This window comes from Balaenoptera physalus, assembly GCF_965194825.1.
Source record: "Balaenoptera physalus genome assembly, chromosome: 4".
Lineage (NCBI taxonomy): Eukaryota > Metazoa > Chordata > Mammalia > Artiodactyla > Balaenopteridae > Balaenoptera > Balaenoptera physalus.
Genome location: NC_138891.1, coordinates 90374895 through 90398361, shown reverse-complemented (window position 1 = coordinate 90398361; position 23467 = coordinate 90374895). Strand labels below are relative to the sequence as shown.

Genomic DNA, 23467 nt, shown 5'->3' with positions numbered 1-23467 from the left:
GCATACTCTCACAATTGTAGATTAATCTAAAAGTCAGGAGTTTGATTTTAACAACTCTGGTAAATTTTGTTCTCTGCATAGCTCATTGGTATACCAAAATTATTGATTTCCTTATTTTACATGGAGTTAATAATTGCCTCATCGTGCTGATACCTCCTGAAGTTAACGGACAATCCACAAAAAGTGAGGCAACCAGTAATTATGTGCTTATGAAGTATTCTTACCAAACAAATGAATCTGAATCTATTTAAGCTTCAACAGCTAAATACCAGTTTATGGGTAATATGAAGAATAGAAAGCAAATTAGATGACACAAGAAAGCAACCAACTAAATCTAGAATGTAAGATATTCTACAGAATCAATGACTCACTTTTCCTACTAACTCAATAGCATAAATGGAGCAGGGAGGTAGGAAACTACTATTATAGAAAAATCAGACTTAAAAGTCATAACCCCCTGTTTTCATGTATGGACCTTGTTTGGATGCAAACTCAAATCAAGGAAAAATTAAAAAGTATGCTTGAGACAATCAGGAAAATTTGCCCATAGACCAGGTATTAGATGACATTAGGAATTATTGTTGTCTTTGCCATGTATGATAATGGCATAGTAGTTACGCCTAAAAAGTGTCCTTATTGGTAACAGGTGAATAATGAAGTATTTGCAGGTGAAATCCCGCAATGTTTGAGTAATTTTTTTTCTTTCAAAAAACCCTGGGAAAAATATAGGAGGACAGATGAAACAAAGTGATAAAATTTGGTAACTGTTGAAGATGGATGATGGGTCTATGCAAGATTACTAGATTATTCTACTTAGAATAGGTGTAAAATTTTCATAATAAAAGAAGGTAATTGCTTCATTCTAAATCTATTCAATAGTTTTCTTTGTGCTTATTAGCCTTATAACTTTTTTCCAATGTACCACATCAGATTGGTTAAATATCAGTTAATGAATTAATACTGTTTTTGAAATCCTTAAACATAGTAGATAATCCATCAATGTCATTTCTTCAGGTTTTCCTCCCTGAGTCCCCCTTCTTCCTTTCAATCGGGAGGAGAAGCACATTGGGCTTTCTGCATAGCTGTTGATCTGCACTGCCCTTCTCCATGACCCTGGACTGCCCACATCTGTTTTCCTATGTTGGATTCATTTTCTCCCTCTTTGTTGATCTAGTCCCTCATTTTGCTGGAGCACCTGCTCCAGTAGCTTCCTAATAAAAAATAAATGTGAAGTAAAACTTTTCAGTCCTTGAATATCTTTCCCCCCCCCCCACATTTGATTTGGCCTCATACCTTCCCCTCAAAATTTTGGAAGCTTTTCTCCATTTACTTCTAGTCTCCGGTGTAGGTGTTAAGAAGCTCAATGCTAATTTGATTTCCATTTTCCCCCCTTTTATGAAAATTACAAAATTTCTCAGCATATGCTGTAGGTTGATCTCTATTTTTGATTGTGCCAGGCCCTTGTGAAACATGTGTCTGATAGTGTCTGATTTTTCTGGTTTGTTATGTCATCTTACATTTTCTCTGGGCTGTTTTTCCGTGACTCTCACTCACAGGATATTAGACCTATCAATCCCAATTTAAGGATTTTATTTGGAAAAACGCTGTGTGGAAGGAAACAAGAAGGAAGTCAGGGAAGGTTGAACGAGCTGCCAGACCAGGATGCTAATCTGATCCAGGTGAAGAGAGCAAGAGAAGGTTGGGTGGAAGTGTCCTTGACACTCCTGAAACTTACGGTTCAACAAAGCCACCAGGGAATCCTTGAGCCAAAGCCAGCTGACAGAGGAGTCCCCTTGTCTTAGGAATGGGCTGACCTTATTATTTCTGCTGCACTCAATCACTGGTCATATTCTAAACCTGGGCACAGACTCAGCTCAACTACAGTGATGGATTGCAAAGCGATGCCCCTGGGGCCCTGGTCAGTTACCTTCCCTGGAGGTCCGGGGTGCTAACATCATGGCCACTACTGTAAAGCAGGTTTTATTATCATCATTATGTTGAGTGTGTTAGTCTACGTACTGTGCCTAGAACAGGGGTAGGTACATCACAAGCACTCAGAAAGCCTTAACTGTTTTTACTGAGTGCCAGAGAGCAGGCTGCAAGTGTGTGTGATTAGCCAAAGGAATCGTTATAAACTTTATACTCTAAATTTTGGAATCTATTTACTTTAAGCACTATTCTAATAGTCTTGGTTAACTTGAGTACAAGCTGAAGCCACTTAGCAATGGCAGAGTAGAAAGAGATTGGAAGCTTTTTAGTATTATAACAATCAGAAAGCTGGGTAAAGTGTGTTTGACAGCAGGGAAAGGGACAGAAAAACAGTAAGAGCAAACACAACAAAAGTGCATACTTTGTGCTCGCTTCGGCAGCACATATACTAAAATTGGAACGATACAGAGAAGATTAGCATGGCCCCTGTGCAAGGATGACACGCAAATTCATGAAGCGTTCCATATTTTTGTTGTAAACAAAAATGACTAAATAAAATATTATTCACACACACACACAAAAAGTGCATACTTTCAGGGTTTTTGACATCAGGGAACTTAGCTCCAGCAACTTCAATAGGCATCGGTGCTTCTTGGCATTTCATAAATGAAATAACCAGTGTTCATAATAATGACTCTAATATCAAGAAAATGTTTTACCAGCACTTTGAGGAAGCAGGAGAGTGTTTTAGAATGATGTCTATCCAGAATAGTAAAACTGCAGAGGAGCTTCTTACAAAGAGTAAATCCTCCAGGTTTCTGGACAGCTGATAGTTTTATTGATCTAATTAAACATGTGGCTTTTTTGTTTTCCTATGCATAACTGCATATCATTTCTCGCTATCACTTGATAATGAACAATCCTTACTCTTCTCATTTTACGACCTGATTTTATGTTGAGATCTCCACACCCTTCGTGGCATCAGTCATCACTGCCTGCCTAGGTTTACTTGCTTCCTAAGCAAACATGAAATCTCTATGACAAATCATAAAGAGCAGAACTTCCAAGTCATTTCAGTTGAGCTCCTGAGATGGGTTTGGCCATCCCATGACTGTCAGAGGACTCTCACTCCAATGGCACACAGGCCCCGGACACTCTGGACACTGTCTGTGCCTGCTTCCTCGACGGCATGTTCCTGTTCTTGCATATGAACCACTGACACCCACAGTGCTTCCACAAACATTGGGCTAACAACAAAATTGCTGGCCTGGGACATGACATCAACACCTTTGGGGAATAACTAAAGAACTTGATAGTTCATCTTCTAAACTCTCAGGAATACCACCATCAGAGCCTGAGAAGCTGCTGTCTAGAGCAACAGACTTCCATTGTGAAATTGGGACGCTCACAGCAGGCACAGTGGGTCAGCAGCTGCCACATGAGTGAGACATAGAGAATGACAGAGAGGGAGAGAGAGCTGAGAGATACGTACACAGGCAGAGACAAAGAGAGACAACATGCCAGTGTGCACACAGGGTCGTCCTGTTTAGTCCAGGCTGCTACAACAAAAATACCATAGACTGGAAGGTATAAACACATTTATTTCTCACATTTCTTAGTCTGGGAAGTCCAAGATCAAAGGCATAGGCAGATTCAGTGTCTGGTGAGGGCCCATTTCCTGGGCCCATAGACAACGCATTTCCCATTGACAGACAACAGTCTTCTCACTGTGTCCTCACATGGAGGAAGGGGCAAGGGAGCTCTCTGGGAACTCCTTATAAGGGCACTGATCCCATTCATGAATGCTCTGCCCTCATGACCTAACCACCCCCCCAAGACCCCCCACCTCCAAATATCATATTGGGGTTTGGATTTCAACATATGATTTGAGAGGGGAACATAAATATTCAGTCTATAGCATATCCAAAACCTTTTTCAGAGTTAAAACAAAATCAGAATCTGCCTCATTTTTCTACTGATTTGTAAGCTCCTCAGGGGCAGAGCCAGGTTTGCTTGCAACTACACTAAGTAAAAATTTATGAGGAGGGAAACAGTCATGATAAGCAGGCAGTCCTTAATTCATATTTGAAAACAAAGAACAAAGGACAATAATGTCCTAAAAGAAATGTTCCTGACATTGCTACAAGGATTAAAATAGCTGTTAATTTTGCATAGGTTTAATTTTCCCCAGGTCCTGGCTGTTACCTCCTTTTAAGTCATCTGGTTTTTTTGGCTTAAGGGCTCAAAAGGCTGTATTAGATTCCATACATCCTAATGGACAGCCAGTTGTTTTAACTGTACTGAATTAATTATCCCTTCTTTATCTTCTATTATCATGCACAGCCTTCTAAAGTCATCTATTTTTCTACCAGTAGTATTTCCCCTTCCCTTTTATTCTAGACGGCATCAGCATATTTTGAAATATACAGATCCACAGGTAAAACAACTAAAATGTACAAGGAAAAGCAGACAGGAAGAACTTAGCCTAGTATTTCAGATTGTCATTTTTTTGTCTTATTTTTTTCTATTCCCTATTTTCTTTTCTCGTTTTTATATTTTTTTAAGACATGAAATTAAATGTGCTGCAGCTCAGGAATGAGTAAATTCAAGACAACAGTTGAGTAACAATCTTTAGAAACTAATATTTATCTGAATTTAAAACTGTAAATTATTTTGTTTTTCCCCAAAATAAATTGGTCAGATATGAAAAAAAGAAAAGGATTATGAAGCATTCTAACTTTTGTTATGAGTATGAACAACATGTTGGCTAATTTGTATTGATTTATCTGCCAATCTAGATGCAATCACACTTTTAAAAGCAGATTCCTGTAATTTGCTTTTCTATAAAATGTCACCAATGCATTAAATACTTTGAAAACAGTCTTTGTAAATCAATCTGCACTTATTAGATTTGTTTAAAGGACAGCATTAGAATTCCACGCCAAAATTTAATTTGGTTTTAAAATAACTCCCTACATGCAGAACATTTCCAAGGGCAGAGAGGCTAGTTCGCAATTATTTTCATGCGGGCACTGCTAAATGTGTTTAATGACTCACCTACAAGCTGTGGGTTCTCTGAAGACCTCCCCATTCAGTGGAACACACACATTTTACCTTAAGCTATTTTATATTGAAAAAAGAGGGAAATGGAGAATCATAGCCAAATGATAAGTAAAAGTTCTTACTTTGTTCTTGTCAACGGTATTACAGATTTGATCAACATGTTGACTGGCTTTTTGATTCAGACCTTGCAGATGCAAGCATGTCTTAAACTCACACAGTGTTTGCAGACCGGATGGATATTGCATTTTAAGTTTTCTGTACCACACACGGGTCTCTTTAGCAGGAGGTGCTGTCTCACCACCAGCTATAGATTCGCTATTCCCCATCCTGATTCAGTCTACAGGTTTTCTCCGGCTGTTTTCATGTAAGGTCTTTCTGGATTTAGTCCCTCACTCTTCACTAAAACTTGAGGTTAACATATGCACTTAGAAACTACTCTAAACCTCTTACGGCTATAGGCTAAATAAGAATAGAAAGCCAGTGAGATTAATTCACCTGTACAATTTTAAGACCAAGGTCACTTACTAGCTGATGGGATTGTTGCTTACTGCCATTCAGAGAGAGAGTTTTCTGTAAAGGACAGAGACAGTATTTTAGAGGGTAACCCTTGCCATATCGTTAGCCATAAGTTACGCCTACATTATTGAGTGGTACAGTGGGGTTTAATGGAAGGAAGTTAGAGTTGCAATCAGAAAGTCTGGGTTCTAGGCTTTGTTTACCACTTATTAACTACATTGAACTGTTACTTCGGTTATGTCTCAGTTTCCCATCTGTAAAATAGTATCAAGAGTATCTGCCTTCTCATATCTGAATATTGTGAAGATAAATTTAGATGAAGAACATTTTTTTAAGCCACGGAAAAATTAAACATTCTGAGTATTGTTAAAGGAATTCTATGTATGAGAGAGAAATAGGCAGAGATAACCAGATAATAAGTAGTTAGAAGAGTTGTAGATGTAGTAGGCTGTAAATTGTGGACTTCAGATAAAGGAAGATATGGGGCTGTGTCTTCCGGCATTGTACCTGCCACTGCCTGCACCCACCCGCCCCACCCCCGCTTTCTGATCTTGTCTTTTGTCTCTCAAACCTGCATCTAGCCATACCCTCTGCCTGTTGGTTTTATCCCACTCTAGTTCCTGAGCTTATCTGGTCCCAGCCAAGCCCAAATTGCCAATGGACTTCAGAGCTGATCCAATGGGCCTAAGAACTGTATCCATGGTCTAATAATGGAAATGAATTGCCCCGTGTGGTCCCCAAGCCATTTTGCTACCAACCATACTTAGGAGCAACAGAATTATATTATTTCCTCCTGGAGTCATCTGGTCCCAACATGGCTCTCCTCCCCTAAACTTACTCCATTTTTCCCCCCCGATTCCCATGTTGACTCAGTTCATAAGTCTAGTTACTACTTTAGTCCCCATTCCTTAGTCCTAACTGATTACCTGTTTAAAACCCCAGATCCTCCAAGAACTGGAGCCACTGGGGCCTCAATGAACTGCCTTGACAGGAAGCGGAGAGGTTATGATTAATTTTCTGTCAAACATACCAATATAGACTTTCAATAGAAAATTTCTATTTCATAACTAGATTTAAATGAAGTGTTCAATCAGGTCATAGAAATTTAGAACTTATTCATTTGGAAGTATTACTTGAAACCATTAGAGTAGATGAGATTTCTTATGCAGAGTAAAAAGAGAGAAGATGAGATAATGAGGACTCAGCCCTTGGGAATATTCAGTTAGGAAATATGAGGAACATCCTGTAAAAATCTTCAAAAACCATTCTCTGAGGAAGTCCCCCTTCAGACTCTTTCTAAATGTCTGCCAGAAGAATGCTCAGAGGCATTGACTTCTTATCGCCATTAACATTCATTAATCACCAATTTTTAGATTAAAGGAAGAATGGATACTGATGTTGGCAGAGGAAGATAATGAAAGCTTTTAAGGGGCCAAGAAAATCCCCTGTGGAAGGAAAACTTTGTATAGATCAACAATGCAAGAACCTGAGATCCAGAAACTGTTTGATCATATAAATTATGCTTTAAAAAAAACTGCATAATGATTACTTGAAATAAAGAGTATTCTTACACTGGATACAATATTTATATCTCAAAATCAGAAATCTTGCTATATAAAACATTAACCAGTCATAAGATAATGGGAAAAAAGATTCATTTTTAATAGGCCATAGAATAAATCTAATTAATTACAAAAAATATAACTATAATATACTAGATATATTTGAAGAAAAATTTTAAATAATAATATAGGTCAGTAATGAAGACCTGAACATATAGAAAGGCATATTTTGGTCTTGGGTAGAAAGACTTATATATATACATATATATGCAATTCTCCCTAACCACAAACCCAACAAAGTACAAATAAAATTTGAGGGGTAGGTAGTGAATTGAAACCTAATTCTAAGTTTGAATGAGAATTACACACACAAAGATACAGAGGAAATTTTCAAAAAATAAAATTATTAGCTAGCTCTACCAAAACAACAACATGGACCCAACAAGAGAAAAGATGAGACAATCAATGGAAAAAAATAGAGATTTTTTTTGTGTTTTAGAACTCAGTGCAAATACAAATAGGAATTTAACATGCAATAAGGTGGTACTGCAGATCATTGGGGAAAAGACTGATTATTCAACTGATAATTCTGGGACATTATTGTGGAAACACACACACACAACAAAGTCAGATCTCTAACTTACTCCTTACAGCAAAATAAATTCTAGATGAATCAAAGATTTAGCAATATGATTATCAAAATCATTAGAGAAAACAATGTAAAATTTCTTTAGAATTTTAGCATTGGAAAGTACTCTCTAAATATGACTAAAAAACCCAGAAGCCATAAATGAAAGGAAATTAAAGCAAACATTTTTGAAAATCTCACATGGCTCAAAACATAATAAAAACATTAAAAAATGAAAAATTATGAGAAAACATTTGTGACACACATCATATAAAAAAGATTATTTCCCTAATATGAAAATAGTTCCTATAAATTAGTAGGAAAATATAACCAAGTTGAAAAATGAACAAAGGCCAAATTTGAAAATTCAAATGAATTTTAAACATGAAAATGTGCTCAGTCTTACTCATAAGAAATGTACATTAAAGTTACAAGTATATACCACTTTTCCCCTATTTGATCAATGACATAAGAAAGCTTGATAATTCATGGGGTAGGTGAAGGTGTGAGAAACAGACATTAATATATTGCTGGAGGGTGTTTATTAATACAATTTTTATGAAGTGTTATTAGGCAATATCTATTAATAATATCCGTATGTACCCTTTGACCCAGCAATGCATCTTCTGAAGTTTATTTAACAAGTATAATTGCATATGTGTGAAATGAACATTATTTACAAGAATGTTCACTGTTGTGTGCATGTAAATCCAAAAGGATGAGAACATGTAAACATGAAAAAAAAAAAAGAACACTAACAATGAAATATCAGAAAGGGAATGTAAAAGAACAATCCCTTTTAAAATTGCATCAAAAAAAAAATTATTTAGGAATAATCCTGACCAAGGAGGTGAAAGACTTATATGCTGAGAACTCTAAAACATTAATAAAGGAAACTGAAGGTGATTCAAAGAAATGGAAAGATATTCCATGCACTTGGATTGGAAGAATTAACACTGTTAAAATGGCCACACTACCCAAAGCAATCTACAGACTTAATGTGATCCCTATCAAATTACCCATCACATTTTTCACAGAACTAGAATAATCCTACAATTTATGTGGAACCATAAAAGACCCAGAATTGGCAAAGAAATCCTGAGGAAAAAGAACAAAGCAGGAGGCATAACCGTCCCAGACTTCAGACAATACTACAAAGCTACAGTAATCACAACAGCATGGTATTGGCACAGAAACAGACATATGGATCAACAGAACAGAATAGAGAGCCCAGAAATAAACCCAAACACCTACAGTCAATTAATCTTTGACAAAGGAGGCAAGAATATACAATGGAGAAAAGACAGTCTCTTCAGCAAGTGGTGTTGGGAAAGCTGGACAGCTGCATGTCAATCAATGCAGTTAGAACATACCCTCACATCATACACAAAAATAAATTCATAATGGCTTAAAGACTTAAATATAAGACATGATACAACAAAACTCCTAGAAGAGAACATAGGCAAAACATTCTCTGACATAAATCATACCAATGTTTTCTTAGGTCAGTCTCCCAAGGCAATAGAAATAAAGCAAAAATAAACAAATGAGACCTAATCATACTTATAAGCTTTTGCACAGCAAAGGAAACCATAAACAAAATGAAAAGAAAACCTACGGACTGGGAGAAATTATTTGCAAATGATGTGACCAATAAGGGCTTAATTTCCAAAATATATGAACAGCTCATACAACTCAATAACAAAAAACCAAACAATCCAATCAAAAAATGGGCAGAAGACCTAAATAGACATTTCTCCAAAGAAGAAATACAGATGGCCAATAGGCACATGAAAAGATGCTCAATATCACTAATTATTAGAGAAATGCAAATCAAAACTACAATGAGGTACCACCTCACACCAGTCAGAACAGCCATCATTAAAAAGTCTACAAATAACAAATGCTAGAGAGGGTGTGGAGAAAAGGGAACCCTCCTATTGTTGGTGGGAATGTAAATTGGTGCAGCCACTATGGAATACAGAATAGAGATTCCTCAAAAAACTAAAAATAGAATTGCCATATGATCCAACAATCCCACTACTGGACATATACCCAGACAAAACTATAATTCAAAAAGATACATGCACCCCAATGTTCATAGCAGCATTATTTACAATAGCCAAGACATGGAGACAACCTAAGTGTCCATCAACAGATGAATGGGTAAAGAAGATGTGGTACATATATACACAAGGGAAAAAAGCCATAAAAAAGAGTGAAATAATGCCATTTGCAGCAACATGGATGGACTCAGAGATTATCATACTAAGCAAAGTAAGTGAGAAAGAGAAAGAGAAGTGCCATATAATATCACTTATACGTGGAATCTAAAATATGACACAAATGAACTTACCTATGAAACAGAAACAGACTCACAGACATAGAGAAGAGACTTATGGTTGCCAAGAGGGAGGGGGGGAGAGGGAGGGATGAATCGAGAGTTTGGTATTAGCAAATGCAAACTATTATATATAGGTATAGCTGAATTACTTTGCTGTACACCAGAAACTAACAAAACACTGTAAATCAACTACACCTTAATAAATTTTTTAAAATTTTTTAAAAAAGAAAGAAAAGCAAAAGCCTTATAAAAGAGAAAAAAAAGAAAAATGTAAATGTCCATCATAAGATGGATATTTACCTAAAATAAATTTTGGTACACCTATAGAATGGAATAATAAAGAGCAATTTAAAGATAATGAGACAGCGCTACCTATACTGAGCCTGATATGGAATGATCTTGAAGATATATTAAGTGGAAAAAAACAAAAGCATATTTTGGATGCTATTACATCCATATTTATATCCACATAATGATTTATATGGTTTTATATACATTGACTGATTTTGGATGAATTCATAAGTAACTAGTAAAACCATGCCTCTTGAGAAGAGTAATTAAGTAACTAAAGACAAGAACGGGATGAAGACTTTTCACTGTACTGTATTCCATTTCACATGTTCTGAATTTTGTACTATGTGCATGTACATAAAAATAAAATTATGCAATTACACAAACAACTATTAAATGTTTTATTGCTTTTGTCCAAAGTTGCAGACATTTCTAAACAAATAAAACAAACAGTTGTCAAGGAAAATATAAAACACAATTCTTACATATATGTAATATGTATTCATATTATGCTTAGAAGATTGGTTCTTTTACTATAACTCAATAGTAAAATTATCATATAAAATATATCTCAAAGTTCTTTTGGGATGTATATTATCTGCTTTACTGAGTACTGGCTGTAGTGGAGAAGGGGTATAATGTCTTTCTTTTTCAACTCAAGTTTCAAAAGGAGGTGATTCTGTAGTTCTTTGGCTCTTACAAACCATTGTTTTCCAGTTTTTACAATCTTTTTAGTGAAAACAAAATTTAAGCCTAAATGACATTTCCATCTTTCTTAGCAGCTCACGGGAATTAGAGAACTCTAGAAATGGTTTCTGAAAGAACAGGAAGAGTTAGGGAATAGAACTGGAAACATACAAATTGTAAACCAGTCTCCATTTCTAAAACATAAAATTTTCTTACTGTTAAACAAGATGAACTTTACAATAACAAGTGCAGAGGAGATTTTTTTTTAAAGAATCTTCTTTTTTTCTTATTCGCATTTTAAAAAATGGAATGTCTTTTCTTTTAATTTTGAGAAGTACTTTCCTTCTTTTCTGAAAGGAGACTATGTCCTGTACCTGCAGTCACTTTATTTAAAATGCTGAAAAAGGAAATTATCTTCTTTAAGCAAAGCTTCTAAATAACTGTCAATCTGCTCCAGGTCTCCTGCTGGACCGCCCTGGAAAAGAGAAGCAACAATCATAGGAGGGGAAGAAGCTACAGGGTTTATTCCTGTAATCTGGGTGGCCTTGGACCAGTCTTCCCTATGATTCATGTAGCAACAAAACCCAGTTTGCATTTGAATAATGCTTTTAACCTTCTGAAATGTTTTTGCATTTAATCTCATTTTATGCTCACAAGTGGTTAGGAACTTGAATCTTCTTTTTTTCTTCTTCTTCTTCTTTAGCGGAAATTAGTTCAACTGTGTTTTTGGGGGGGGGTTCCCCTTCTATTTAATTACTTGTCATATTCCTAAAGCCCCCGCCCTCATCTCATTTTTCTGTTATAGGCTCTCATCTTCCATCTTAAAATTCATGAATTTTTAGCCTTAGAGGCAAAACAGATGGGCAGGCAAATTCTGACTTCTCTGTTTCTCCTTTTTCCTCTGCAGCATCTTTTCCCACAACCTTCGGCTTGCTGCCCTGATCTGTCCCCTTTTCTCTTTCCCTCAGTTCTCTATTGGGGTAATCTCAAGATCTCCTTCCTTGAGCTTCTTGATCCATGAACAGCGGGACAAATGCTCCCTCTTTACTGACCTAAGTCTCACTCCCTCAGGCCCAACCATGGGATCAACTCATTCTCCAACTGCGCTGATGGATAGGAGAATTTTTAGGAAGGACCTTTCAGAAATAATCCCAATGTTATTATTGTTTCCAATAAGTGTCTGGCACTATCATAGTTTCTCCATCCCTCATCTGGTTCCATTAAATGTGTTTTTGCTTTGCTCCCTTTGCCCTAGATTTGCTCAGTCTTCTAACAAGCCTGAATTGTACTGAGTCCCAGCTTTGTAACTAGGACCCTGTTTGGGTTTCCATGATACTGATATTCACTAGGGTTTCCAAATATTCACTGACCCTGAGGAATGCCCTGTGTGACCCTTTCTGACACCGACCGCTCTCAGCCTGTTCAGTCTGGTCTAATCCTTTGGCTCCTGTCCTCTACCCGGCAGACTAGACTTCCTGCTAGGACTCCAGGTTGATCCTGTCCCCAGGTTCTTCATGTGCTGCCCCAACCGTCTGTTCCAGGTCCACCGCATCTCATGTGTCTGCTCTACTCCATGGTAGTTGCTCGGGCAATTAAAGGCACTGAAAATGTAAATTTCAAGTGGGGGATGAGAGTAAACATATCTGGGCAGGAGCCTTTTGAGTACCTCTCCCATGATACTGGATAAAACATTTCACATTCTGTGGGCTAAAGCCCTTCACCTCTTTACTAGTGAATAAAACAAATTAAGTTAGTATAATTACTCTGGCTACTGTGAGGGAACCCAGGGGTTTGACACAGAAGGAAGAGTAAACTACTATTCTTTCTTTTTTTTTTTTGCTAGCCGAACAGATTTGCTATTGTGAGAACCAAATAATTTTTATGAACTTTCTTGATAGACAGTGGTATTCCATTACTCTGATAAAGAACTTCCTTGGTCTCTCTAGTTGTTCTTGTTAGTGAAACAACAGTCATCACTGAAACCCTACCATGTGTGAGGCTCCACCAGACCTTTTACATGCAAAAACGTTCGCCACCCTCTGCAGCCACAAGAACCCAAAGGACCTCCACTCAAATCCCACTCTCACAAATTGGCTTAGGTAGTACTGTTGACAGAAGGACAAATATAATTACCATTATGTGAAAACGGTTAGCTTTAATCATCCTTTTTATTTTAATAATGAAACATTTTAACTGTTGCCTAGACCAGCCAAGAAGAGAGGGATTTTCTCTTTTGGCTATATACTTAATCAAAAATACTTTCTGTGTTTTTATTTTGTATTTTATATAAGAGAAATCCCAGAAAATCCAAAGATGCATAGTTTTTGAAAGAGCAATGAACTCTCACACTTAAAACCAGACAGTCGGCTTCAAAGTCCATGCTCATCATATTCAATACTGATGCATAAGTTTCCTCGTCTGCCTCTCTGCGACCCCCTTCATGGGCAAGGCCGTCCTCCAGGCCTCCAGGCAGGTCTCTCTGGGAGACAGCTCCTGCCCCCTCTCCCTGCATGGCCCAGGAAGGACCTGTCTCCTGTCCCAGACTCAGGGCCTATGTCTGAGTTTTGTGTGGGTCCTGAGACAATTTTCTCCCTGTCAGACCCTATTTCCATATACTTTTTTAAAGCAGGCTAGAGGATATCTAAGGAGCTTCCAGTTTACCATGACAATAAACTGAGCCAAAGGCTAGTCTTGAGGCAGCCCAGAGAGTGCCCAGGTGTCCATCACCAGTGCTGGGGAAGCAACACAAAGTGCTGGGTGCTGAGTGTATGATGCCAAGTTGCTCCAGACACAGACCTGCCCTTGCGGGCCCCCAGAGAGCTCTCTGACCCCCTCCTTAGGGAGCTTTCCTAGGAGTCCCACTCAACAACCTTTGTTTATACCCCAAGGAAAGCTGAGAAACACAGACATAGTTCCTGGGCTCACTGTTGATTTCTCAATTTATTTCTAGCATCTACAGAAAGACTTTTCAACATTGGATATATATACTTTAATTTTTGATGTTTTCTCCCCAGCATTTGTATATGCTGTAGTAGAAGATGGGTCTTTCCTCACTGGCTCAATCTATCATAGAAGCCCAATTCTTTATGCATTCAAATATATAAACAAACAAGAAGAACAGTAATTCATACTTACATGATATTTTCCAATCTCTCTAACCTCTCCCCTAAGATTAGAAGAGTCTGTATTTTTAACCTCTGTATTAGGATAAAAATTAAAATATTTTGTTGTCTGAAAAAATTAGAAAAAATTTCCTACTGGAAATATGCTACGGAGGAGACAGCATGATCGAACTATACCAACAGCACAAGCAAAGATTCGGATTTTTTAAAGGGAAAAAATAATAGGCCTTTAAAACAGTGTTCTAATTTATACTTTCAAAGTTCATTTATTTGTGATTTCAATATCCATTAAGAGAGAGTTAGGGCTCGGTTAAGTGACTCGTCCAAAGTCGTAAGTGGATGACATTAGGAGAGGAAGCTAGCCCAGAGCTCTCCACACAATGTGTGTTCCTATTACTCAAATAAAATTTCATTTCTTACCAGCTGAAGTTTCTGCAATAATACTGTCAGTTTCACACGAAGACTATTCAGTTTGTCTTCAGTGATTTTTCTTTTTTTTTCACATTGTCCCAGGGATACTTCATTAACCACTGCTCTTCTGTTTGTATCATAGATAATGGATTGCATGGTTTTCTTTAGTTTTTTTTCATATTGGACCATGTAAACATTATGGATCTGGGAATGTTTTAAAAACAGTTTTAGTATATTTTTAAAATATTACTTTCCTCCCTAATAGCAGAATATCATATTCCAATTCTACACATATGTACCAAGTGTCAACTCTGTATGTATGTACTATGGGTGGTCTACATTTAAGATATGTTGATCCCTTAAGGAACTAACAATCTGATGGAAGAGGAAGAGAAAGAAGGAAAAATGTACAATAGTCCAGTAACTATAATATAAAGAGGCACGCCAAGGTCAGCTCAGAAACCCTTGCTTTGGAATAAAGAAGAAACCTAGTAATGCTTGAATTTGTTCTCCTACCAGGGCTACCATATTCTTCAAGGCACAAAGGGGCTAGGTGCCTGTGACCACTCGCCACAGCACCAGTAACTCATAGGTGACTACAGAGTGTCCAGCCACTTGGGACTTTAAATGTGTGATTTATAACTCAAGTCTGTAGCATCTGAAAAGCACAGAAGCTACAGTAAGAGGAATTCCTAGTCTGCCGCTCTCCTTGGTTCCCTAATCTGATGTAAAGAGTACGGTTATACACTAACACATGTGACCTTTGCTAATTCAAGAGTCTTGGTTATTTTCCAAGAGCTCGTGTTGCACCTGAGACACTCACAGAATAGAAAGAAGTAATGGAGTGGCCAAATGTTTCAATTTCAAAATGACATTAATTGCCTGTATCAACATTTTGAGAGGGCTAGGGGATATTCTGAGAAAGAGATACAGGGCAAATCCTGTTTTGATAAACATTTGAATGTTTCAGCAATAGGAAGATTTCTGTATTCTAATATGCTGGGTTGCCAGGAAAATTGTAGGGTAGCCTCGTTTGTCTTCTGGGTCCACCCTGTCCCCCTTCACCCTCCTCCACTACACTCACTAATACATGCAGGCCCTTCCCCAACACTGCCACGTCATCCCCATTAAGCACTCATTGACCTCACACATTTCTCCTTTTTCTATAAAATTCTTTAAACAAACAAAACCCCCTAAGTATACTGAATTCTGTTTAATAGACATTCACCAACCACTTCCTAAATTCGAGGCACTGAATTTTATTATAGGTGATGCAGAGATATGTAAGATTTAGTCTTTGCCCTCAAGAAGCTTCTTGTCTACAGAATGAGATAATACAAGTATGCAAATATTGTATCTTATGGGAGGAAATGTATTGTGCCCCAAGTAAGGCACAGATATTATTAGAGTTGAGAGGCGGGTGTGGAGTCTCCATTAAATAGAAGAGCATTAAAGTCCTGACTTAAGGTATCTGAGTTGGATTGACATCACTAGTTCACATCCAATTATGTATACTATTCATGTGCTATTAACCGAGAGGAATATTTGGGAGCAGGGACCCAAATATCACTCCACAGTGGTAAATAATGGCCATATATGCGTGTGTTTATATATATACGCACATACATTCACACATATATATCATGTGTTGTATTAAAGGTGAGACTTAATTGTGAAATCTGTAGATTGCCACGAAAAGAAATCTTAGATTTCTTTCGAGACTTACACTGCCTGGATGTTTGTGTGAGGGCACAGGAATTAGACTCTGAAATCCTTGACCTGGCTCTGCCTCTTCTTACCTCATTTCCTGAGTTCTAGGCCTCGCCCTTCCAGGTATACATCAAGCTCCCTCCTGCCACAGGCCCTTTGCCCTTGCTGCTTTCTTTGTTCAGCAGATTCAGCCCCAGATATACACAAGGCTCACTCTTGGCCTCAACCAGTATTAAAGCATGGCTCAGATATTCCTTGCTCTCTGTATCTGAAATAGGCTCCCCTTCCCCAACACATCATCACTGTCTATCCCCTGGCCTTGCACAATTATTTTATGGCACATCACATTGTATGTTTATTTATGTTTTATTTAAGTGTTCGTTATCTATCTTTCCCTCTGGAATGCAACCTCAATGTAAAAAAAAAATTGGTTTTGTACACCTCTCTATTTCCAATGCCTGCCACATGGCACTAAATAGTGAAGAGTTAGGACATCAGATGTTCAGCATTCACAGCAAAGGGACTTCAAACACGTGGGCCAATCCTGCCTTGAAATGCAGGCTACATTCTGAGATCTTGGAGGGGCATCCTTTTTTGAACATGCTCAATTCAACCTACAAGAAGTTGATGGCTTACAATTAAGGCAATAACCACCTCCTCCAAGAAGCTTCAAAGATGCTTCCCGTGGAGGCTTCTGTCAAACCCAGGAAGTGAGATCTCCCACGGGCTGAAGGTAGAGTACGGTAAATAATTCAACACAGCTGGAATAATGAGGACAGAGTCAAGGACATTTCAGATGTCAGCAGCCAATTATAGTCTTAGTTTTCAGAACTTCAGAATTTTATAGCTTTTGCCATCCTAAACAATAGCCAGGAAACACTTTCTTATAAAGAGCAACAACAATAATAAAACAAACCCAAACAAATAAAATTAAAAATATAAAATATGAATAACAACATTACCTAGAAAAATAACAGTATTGCTCATCAGCAATAAAAAGAAACACACGATTGATACACTTAATGGACCTGAAGGGCATTACACTGAGTGAATAAAGCCAATCATAAAGTGACACCTACTGTATGATTCCATTTCGATAACATCCCTCAAATGACAAAGTTATAGAGATGGAGAACAGATGAACAGTTGCCTGGGGTTAGGGGTGTTTGCGTGTGTGGAGTGTGACTATAAAGGGATAGCACAAGGAGATTTTTGTGGTAATGGGAGCTCCTACCCTGACAGTGGTGGTGGTCATACAAATCCACACGTGATAAAACGAGACACACATTTTACCAATTTCAATTTCCTGCTTTTGATATTGTACTATAAGTATACAATTATGGAAGACATAAGCACTGGAAAAACTTGGATGAAGGGTACATGGGACCTCTCTACAATTCTATAATTTGCTGTGTATCTATAATTAATTTTTTAAAAGGTTCAAAAGACTGCACTGTTAATACAGTAAACATTAAGAATGTTTATACAGAAGAACTACAATCCTGCAGCCTGTGGAACAAAAACCACATTCACAGAAAGACAGACAAGATGAAAAGGCAGAGGGCTATGTTGCAGATGAAGGAACAAGATAAAACCCCAGAAAAACAACTAAATGAAATGGAGATAGGCAACCTTCCAGAAAAAGAATTCAGAATAATGATAGTGAAGATGATCCAGGACCTCAGAAAAAGAATGGAGGCAAAGATCGAGAAGATGCAAGAAATGTTTAACAAAGACCTAGGAGAATTAAAGAACAAACAAACAGAGATGAACAATACAATAACTGAAATGAAAAATACACTAGAAGGAATCAATAGCAGAATAACTAGGGCAGAAGAACAGATAAGTGACCTGGAAGACAGAATGGTGGAATTCAGTGCTACGGAACAGAACAAAGAAAAAAGAATGAAAAGAAATGAAGACAGCCTAAGAGACCTCTGGGGCAACATTAAAAGCAACAAACTTCACATTATAGGGGTCCCAAAGGAGAAGAGAGAGAGAAAGGACCCGAGAAAATATTTGAAGAGATTATAGTCAAAAACTTCCCTAACATGGTTAAGGAAATAGCCACTCAAGTCCAGGAAGCACAGAGAGTCCGATACAGGAAAAACCCAAGGAGAAACATGCTGAGACACATAGTAATCAAACTGGTAAAAATTAAAGACAAAGAAAAATTATTGAAAGCAGCAAGGGAAAAATGACAAATAACATACAAGGGAACTCCCATAAGGTTAACAGCTGATTTCTCAGCAGAAACTCTACAAGCCAGAAGAGAGTGGCATGATATACTTAAAGTGATGAAAGGGAAGAAAATACAACCAAGATTACTCTACCCTGCAAGGATCTCATTCAGATTGGATGGAGAAATCAAAAGCTTTACAGACAAGCAAAAGCTAAGAGAATTCAGCGCCACCAAACCAGCTCTACAACAAATGTTAAAAGAACTTCTCTACTTGGGAAACACAAGAGAAGAAAAGGACCTAGAAAAACAAACCCAAAACAATTAAGAAAATGGTAATAGGAACATACATATCAATAATTACCTTAAACGTGAATGGATTAAATGCGCCAACCAAAAGACACAGGCCTGCTGAATGGATACAAAAACAAGACCCATATATATGCTGTCTACAAGAGACCCACTTCAGACCTAGGGACACATACAGACTGAAAGTGAGAGGATGGAAAAAGATATTCCATGCAAATGGTAATCAAAAGAAAGTTGGAGTAGCAATACTCATATCAGATAAAATAGACTTTAAAATAAAGAATGTTACAAGAGACAAGGAAGGACACTACATAATGATCAAGGGATCAATCCAAGAAGAAGATATAACAATTATAAATATATATGCACCCAACATAGGAGCACCTCAATACATAAGGCAACTGCTAACAGCTATAATAGAGAATATCGACAGTAACACAATAATAGTGGGGGATTTTAACACCTCACTTACACCAATGGACAGATCATCCAAACAGAAAATTAATAAGGAAACACAAGCTTTAAATGACACAATAGACCAGATAGATTTAATTGATATTTATAGGACATTCCATCCAAAAACAGCAGATTACACGTTCTTCTCAAGTGCGCACGGAACATTCTCCAGGATACATCACATCTTGGGTCCCAAATCAAGCTTCAGTAAATTTAAGAAAATTGAAATCATATCAAGCATCTTTTCTGACCACAACACTATAAGATTAGAAATGAATGACAGGGAAAAAAATGTAAAAAACACAAACACATGGAGGTTAAACAATACATTACTAAATAACCAAGAGATCACTGAAGAAATCAAAGAGGAAATCAAAAATTACCTAGGCACAAATGATAATGAAAACACGATGATCCAAAATCTATGGGATGCAGCAAAAGCAGTTCTAAGAGGGAAGATTATAGCTATACAAGCCTACCTCAGGAAACAAGAAAACTCTAATAAACAATCTAATGTTACATCTAAAGGAACTAGAGAAAGAAGAACAAACAAAACCCAAAGTTAGCAGAAGGAAAGAAATCATCAAGATCAGAGCAGAAATAAATGAAATAGAAACAAAGAAAACAATAGCAAACATCAATAAAACTAAAAGCTGGTTCTTTGAGAAGATAAACAAAATTGATAAACCATTAGCCAGACTCATCAAGAAAAAGAGGGAGAGGACTCAAATCAATAAAATTAGAAATGAAAAAGGAGAAGTTACAACAGACACTGCAGAAATACAAAGCATCCTAAGAGACTACTACAAGCAACTCTATGCCAATAAAATGGACAACCTGGAAGAAATGGACAAATTCTTAGAAAGGTATAACCTTCCAAGACTGAACCAGGAGGAAATAGAAAATATGAACAGACTAATCCCAAGTAATGAAATTGAAACTGTGATTAAAAATCTTCCAACAGAAGTCCAGGAGCAGATGGCTTCACAGGTGAATTCTATCAAACATTTAGAGAAGCGCTAACACCCATCCTTCTCAAAATCTTCCAAAAAATTGCAGAGGAAGGAACACTCCCAAACTCATTCTATGAGGCCACCATCACTCTGATACCAAAAGCAGACAAATATACTACAAAAAAGAAAATTACAGACCAATATCTCTGATGAATATAGATTCATATCTCTGATGAATATAGATATTTTTTATCAATATCTCTGATAAAAAATCCTAAACAAAATACTAGCAAACAGAATCCAACAACATATTAAAAGGATCATACACCATGATCAAGTGGTATTTATCCCAGGGATACAAGGATTCTTCAATATACACAAATCAATCAATGTGATACACCATATTAACAAATTGAAGAAGAAAAACCATACAATCATCTCAATAGATGCAGAAAAAGCTTTTGACAAAATTCAACACCCATTTATGATAAAAACTCTCCAGAAAGTGGGCATAGAGGGAACCTACCTCAACATAATAAAGGCCATATACAACAAACCCAGAGCAAATATCATTCTCAATGGTGAAAAATGGAGAGCATTTCCTCTAAGATCAGGAACAAGACAAGGATGTCCACTCTCACCACTATTATTCAACATAGTTTTGGAAGTCCTAGCCATGGCAATCAGAGAAGAAAAAGAAATTAAAGGAATACAAATTGGAAAAGAAGAAGTAAAACTGTCACTGTTTGCAGATGACAGGATACTATACATAAAGAATCCTAAAATGCCACCAGAAAACTACTAGAGCTAATTAATGAATTTGGTAAAGTTGCAGGATACAAAATTAATGCACAGAAATCTCTTGCATTCCTATATACTAATGATGAAAAATCTGAAAGAGAAATTAAGGAAACACTCCCATTTACCATGCTACAAAAAGAATAAAATACCTAGGAATAAACTTACCTAGGGAGACATAAGACCTATATGGAGAAAATTATAAGACACTGATGAAAGAAATTAAAGATGATACCAACAGATGGAGAGATATACCATGTTCTTGGATTGGAAGAACCAATATTGTGAAAATGACTATACTACCCAAAGCAATCTACTGATTCACCGCAATCCCTATCAAATTACCAATGGCATTTTTTACAGAACTAGAACAAAAAATCTTAAAATTTCTATGGAGACACAAAAGATCCCAAATAGCCAAAGCAGTCTTGAGGGAAAAAAGCAGAGCTGGAGGAATCAGACTCCCTGACTTCAGACTATACTACAAAGCTATAGTCATCAAGACAATATGGTACTGGCACAAGAACAGAAATATAGATCAATGGAACAGGATAGAAAGCCCAGCGATAAACCCACACACATATGGTCACCTTATCTTTGATAAAGGAGGCAAGCATATACAGTGGAGAAAAGACAGCCTCTTCAATAAGTGGTGCTGGGAAAACTGGACAGCTACATGTAAAAGAATTAAATTAGAACACTCCCTAACACCATACACAAAAATAAACTCAAAATGGATTAGAGATCTAAATGTAAGACCTGACACTATAAAACTCTTAGAGGAAAACATAGGAAGAACACTCTTTGACATAAATCACAGCAAGATCTTTTCTGACCCACCTCCTAGAGTAATGGAAATAAAAACAAAAGTAAACAAATGGGACCTAATGAAACTGAAAAGCTTTTGTACTGCAAAGGAAACCATAAACAAAACGAAAAGACAACCTCAGAATGGGAGAAAATATTTGCAAACGAATCAAGGGACTAAGGACTGATCTCCAAAATATATAAACAGCTCATGCAGCTCAATATTAAAAAAACAAACAACTCAATCCAAAAATGGGCAGAAGACCTAAACAGACATTTATCCAATAAGATACACAGATTGCCAACAAACACATGAAAGAATGTTCAACATCAGTAATCATTAGAGAAATGCAAATCAAAACTACAATGTGATATCATCTCACACCAGTCAGAATGGCCATCATCAAAAAATCTACAAACAATAAATGCTGGAGAGGGTGTGGAGAAAAGAGAGCCCTCTTGCACTGTTGGTGGGAATGTAAATTGATACAGCCACTATGGAGAACAGTATGGAGGTTCCTTAAAAAAATAAAAATAGAACTACCATATGACCCCAGCAATCCCACTACTGGGCATATACGCAGAGAAAACCCTAATCCAAAAAGACACATGCACCCCAATGTTCATTGGAGCAGTATTTACAATAGCCAGGTCATGGAAGCAACCTAAATGCCCATCGACAGACGACTGGATAAATAAGATGTGGCACATATATACAATGGAATATTACTCAGCCATAAGAAGAGACGAAATTGGGACATTTGTAGAGACGTGGATGGATCCAGAGACTGTCAGACAGAATGAAGTAAGTCAGAAAGAGAAAAACAAATATCGTATATTGATGCATATATGTGGAACCTAGAAAAATGGTACTGATGAACCGGTTTTCAGGGCAGAAATTGAGACACAGCTGTAGAGAACAAATGCATGGACACCAGCGGGGGAAAGCTGCGGGGTAGGGGGCTGGTGGTGTGATGAACTGGGGATTGGGATTGACATGTATACACTGATGTGTATAAAGTGGATGACTAATGAGAACCTGCTGTATAAAAAAATAAATAAAATAAAATTCAAAAATACAAAGAAAAAAAAAAGAATGTTTATACAGCACGCTACATTCAAAATCATATTCAGTTTCTCAACATTCACTATTTTGTAACCAGCAAACTGTATTTCCTTCAAGCACTAACGGCCAGTTTAGCCAGTTTCCTGATTTATGCTTCTTCCTTTCTCAGGCTAACATCTCCCTGAGGTTTCTATAAAAGGTAACAATTTTGCCAACTTTTAAAGCTCAATGTAAAAGGACTTCTGGTTGTTTTAACATTTTAATTAAGGTGATTAGAGAACTGTAACAGGATGAGAGGCTTAGTTCTGCTGGTTAAACTCACTCTTGTAGAGGTATTTGCGGCAGATCAAAAATGGAATTCTTCCAAACCCCATTAATTCAGAATGGAATTAGGGTTTGAAAGAAAGGATATTCAACTGAGATTTTAATTTTCTGCCTTGAATTTAAAAAGTCAGAGCTCTGGCAGCTCTGGAGCTCCAGAATCCTAATAAGTTTGCACAAAGTAAGGCAGGACTACAAAATCTATAGATTTTGCACCCTATTTACAAGAATATGCATGTGTTTGTGTGGGCAGACACTACAGCAGAAACAATCAACTTTGAGTCAATGCACAATAGTAAGGTCCAGATGCATTCA

The 23467-nt window shown here is 37.1% G+C and overlaps 1 protein-coding gene across 3 annotated transcripts in view; it reads right to left on the bottom strand.

The window, feature by feature from the left end:
- Nucleotides 1-1703: 1703 nt before the first annotated feature.
- The window catches only part of MORC1 (MORC family CW-type zinc finger 1), a 363536-nt gene continuing 341772 nt past the window's right edge, over nt 1704-23467 (bottom strand). For all 3 annotated transcript variants that reach the window (XM_082460154.1, XM_082460155.1, XM_082460156.1), the window contains 2 exons: nt 14563-14757; nt 1704-11495 (listed from right to left, as the gene is read on the bottom strand). In XM_082460154.1, the coding sequence (XP_082316280.1) occupies nt 11406-11495; nt 14563-14757 (285 nt within the window). In that variant the 3' untranslated portion in view covers nt 1704-11405. The remainder of the gene's footprint in view (nt 11496-14562; nt 14758-23467) is intronic.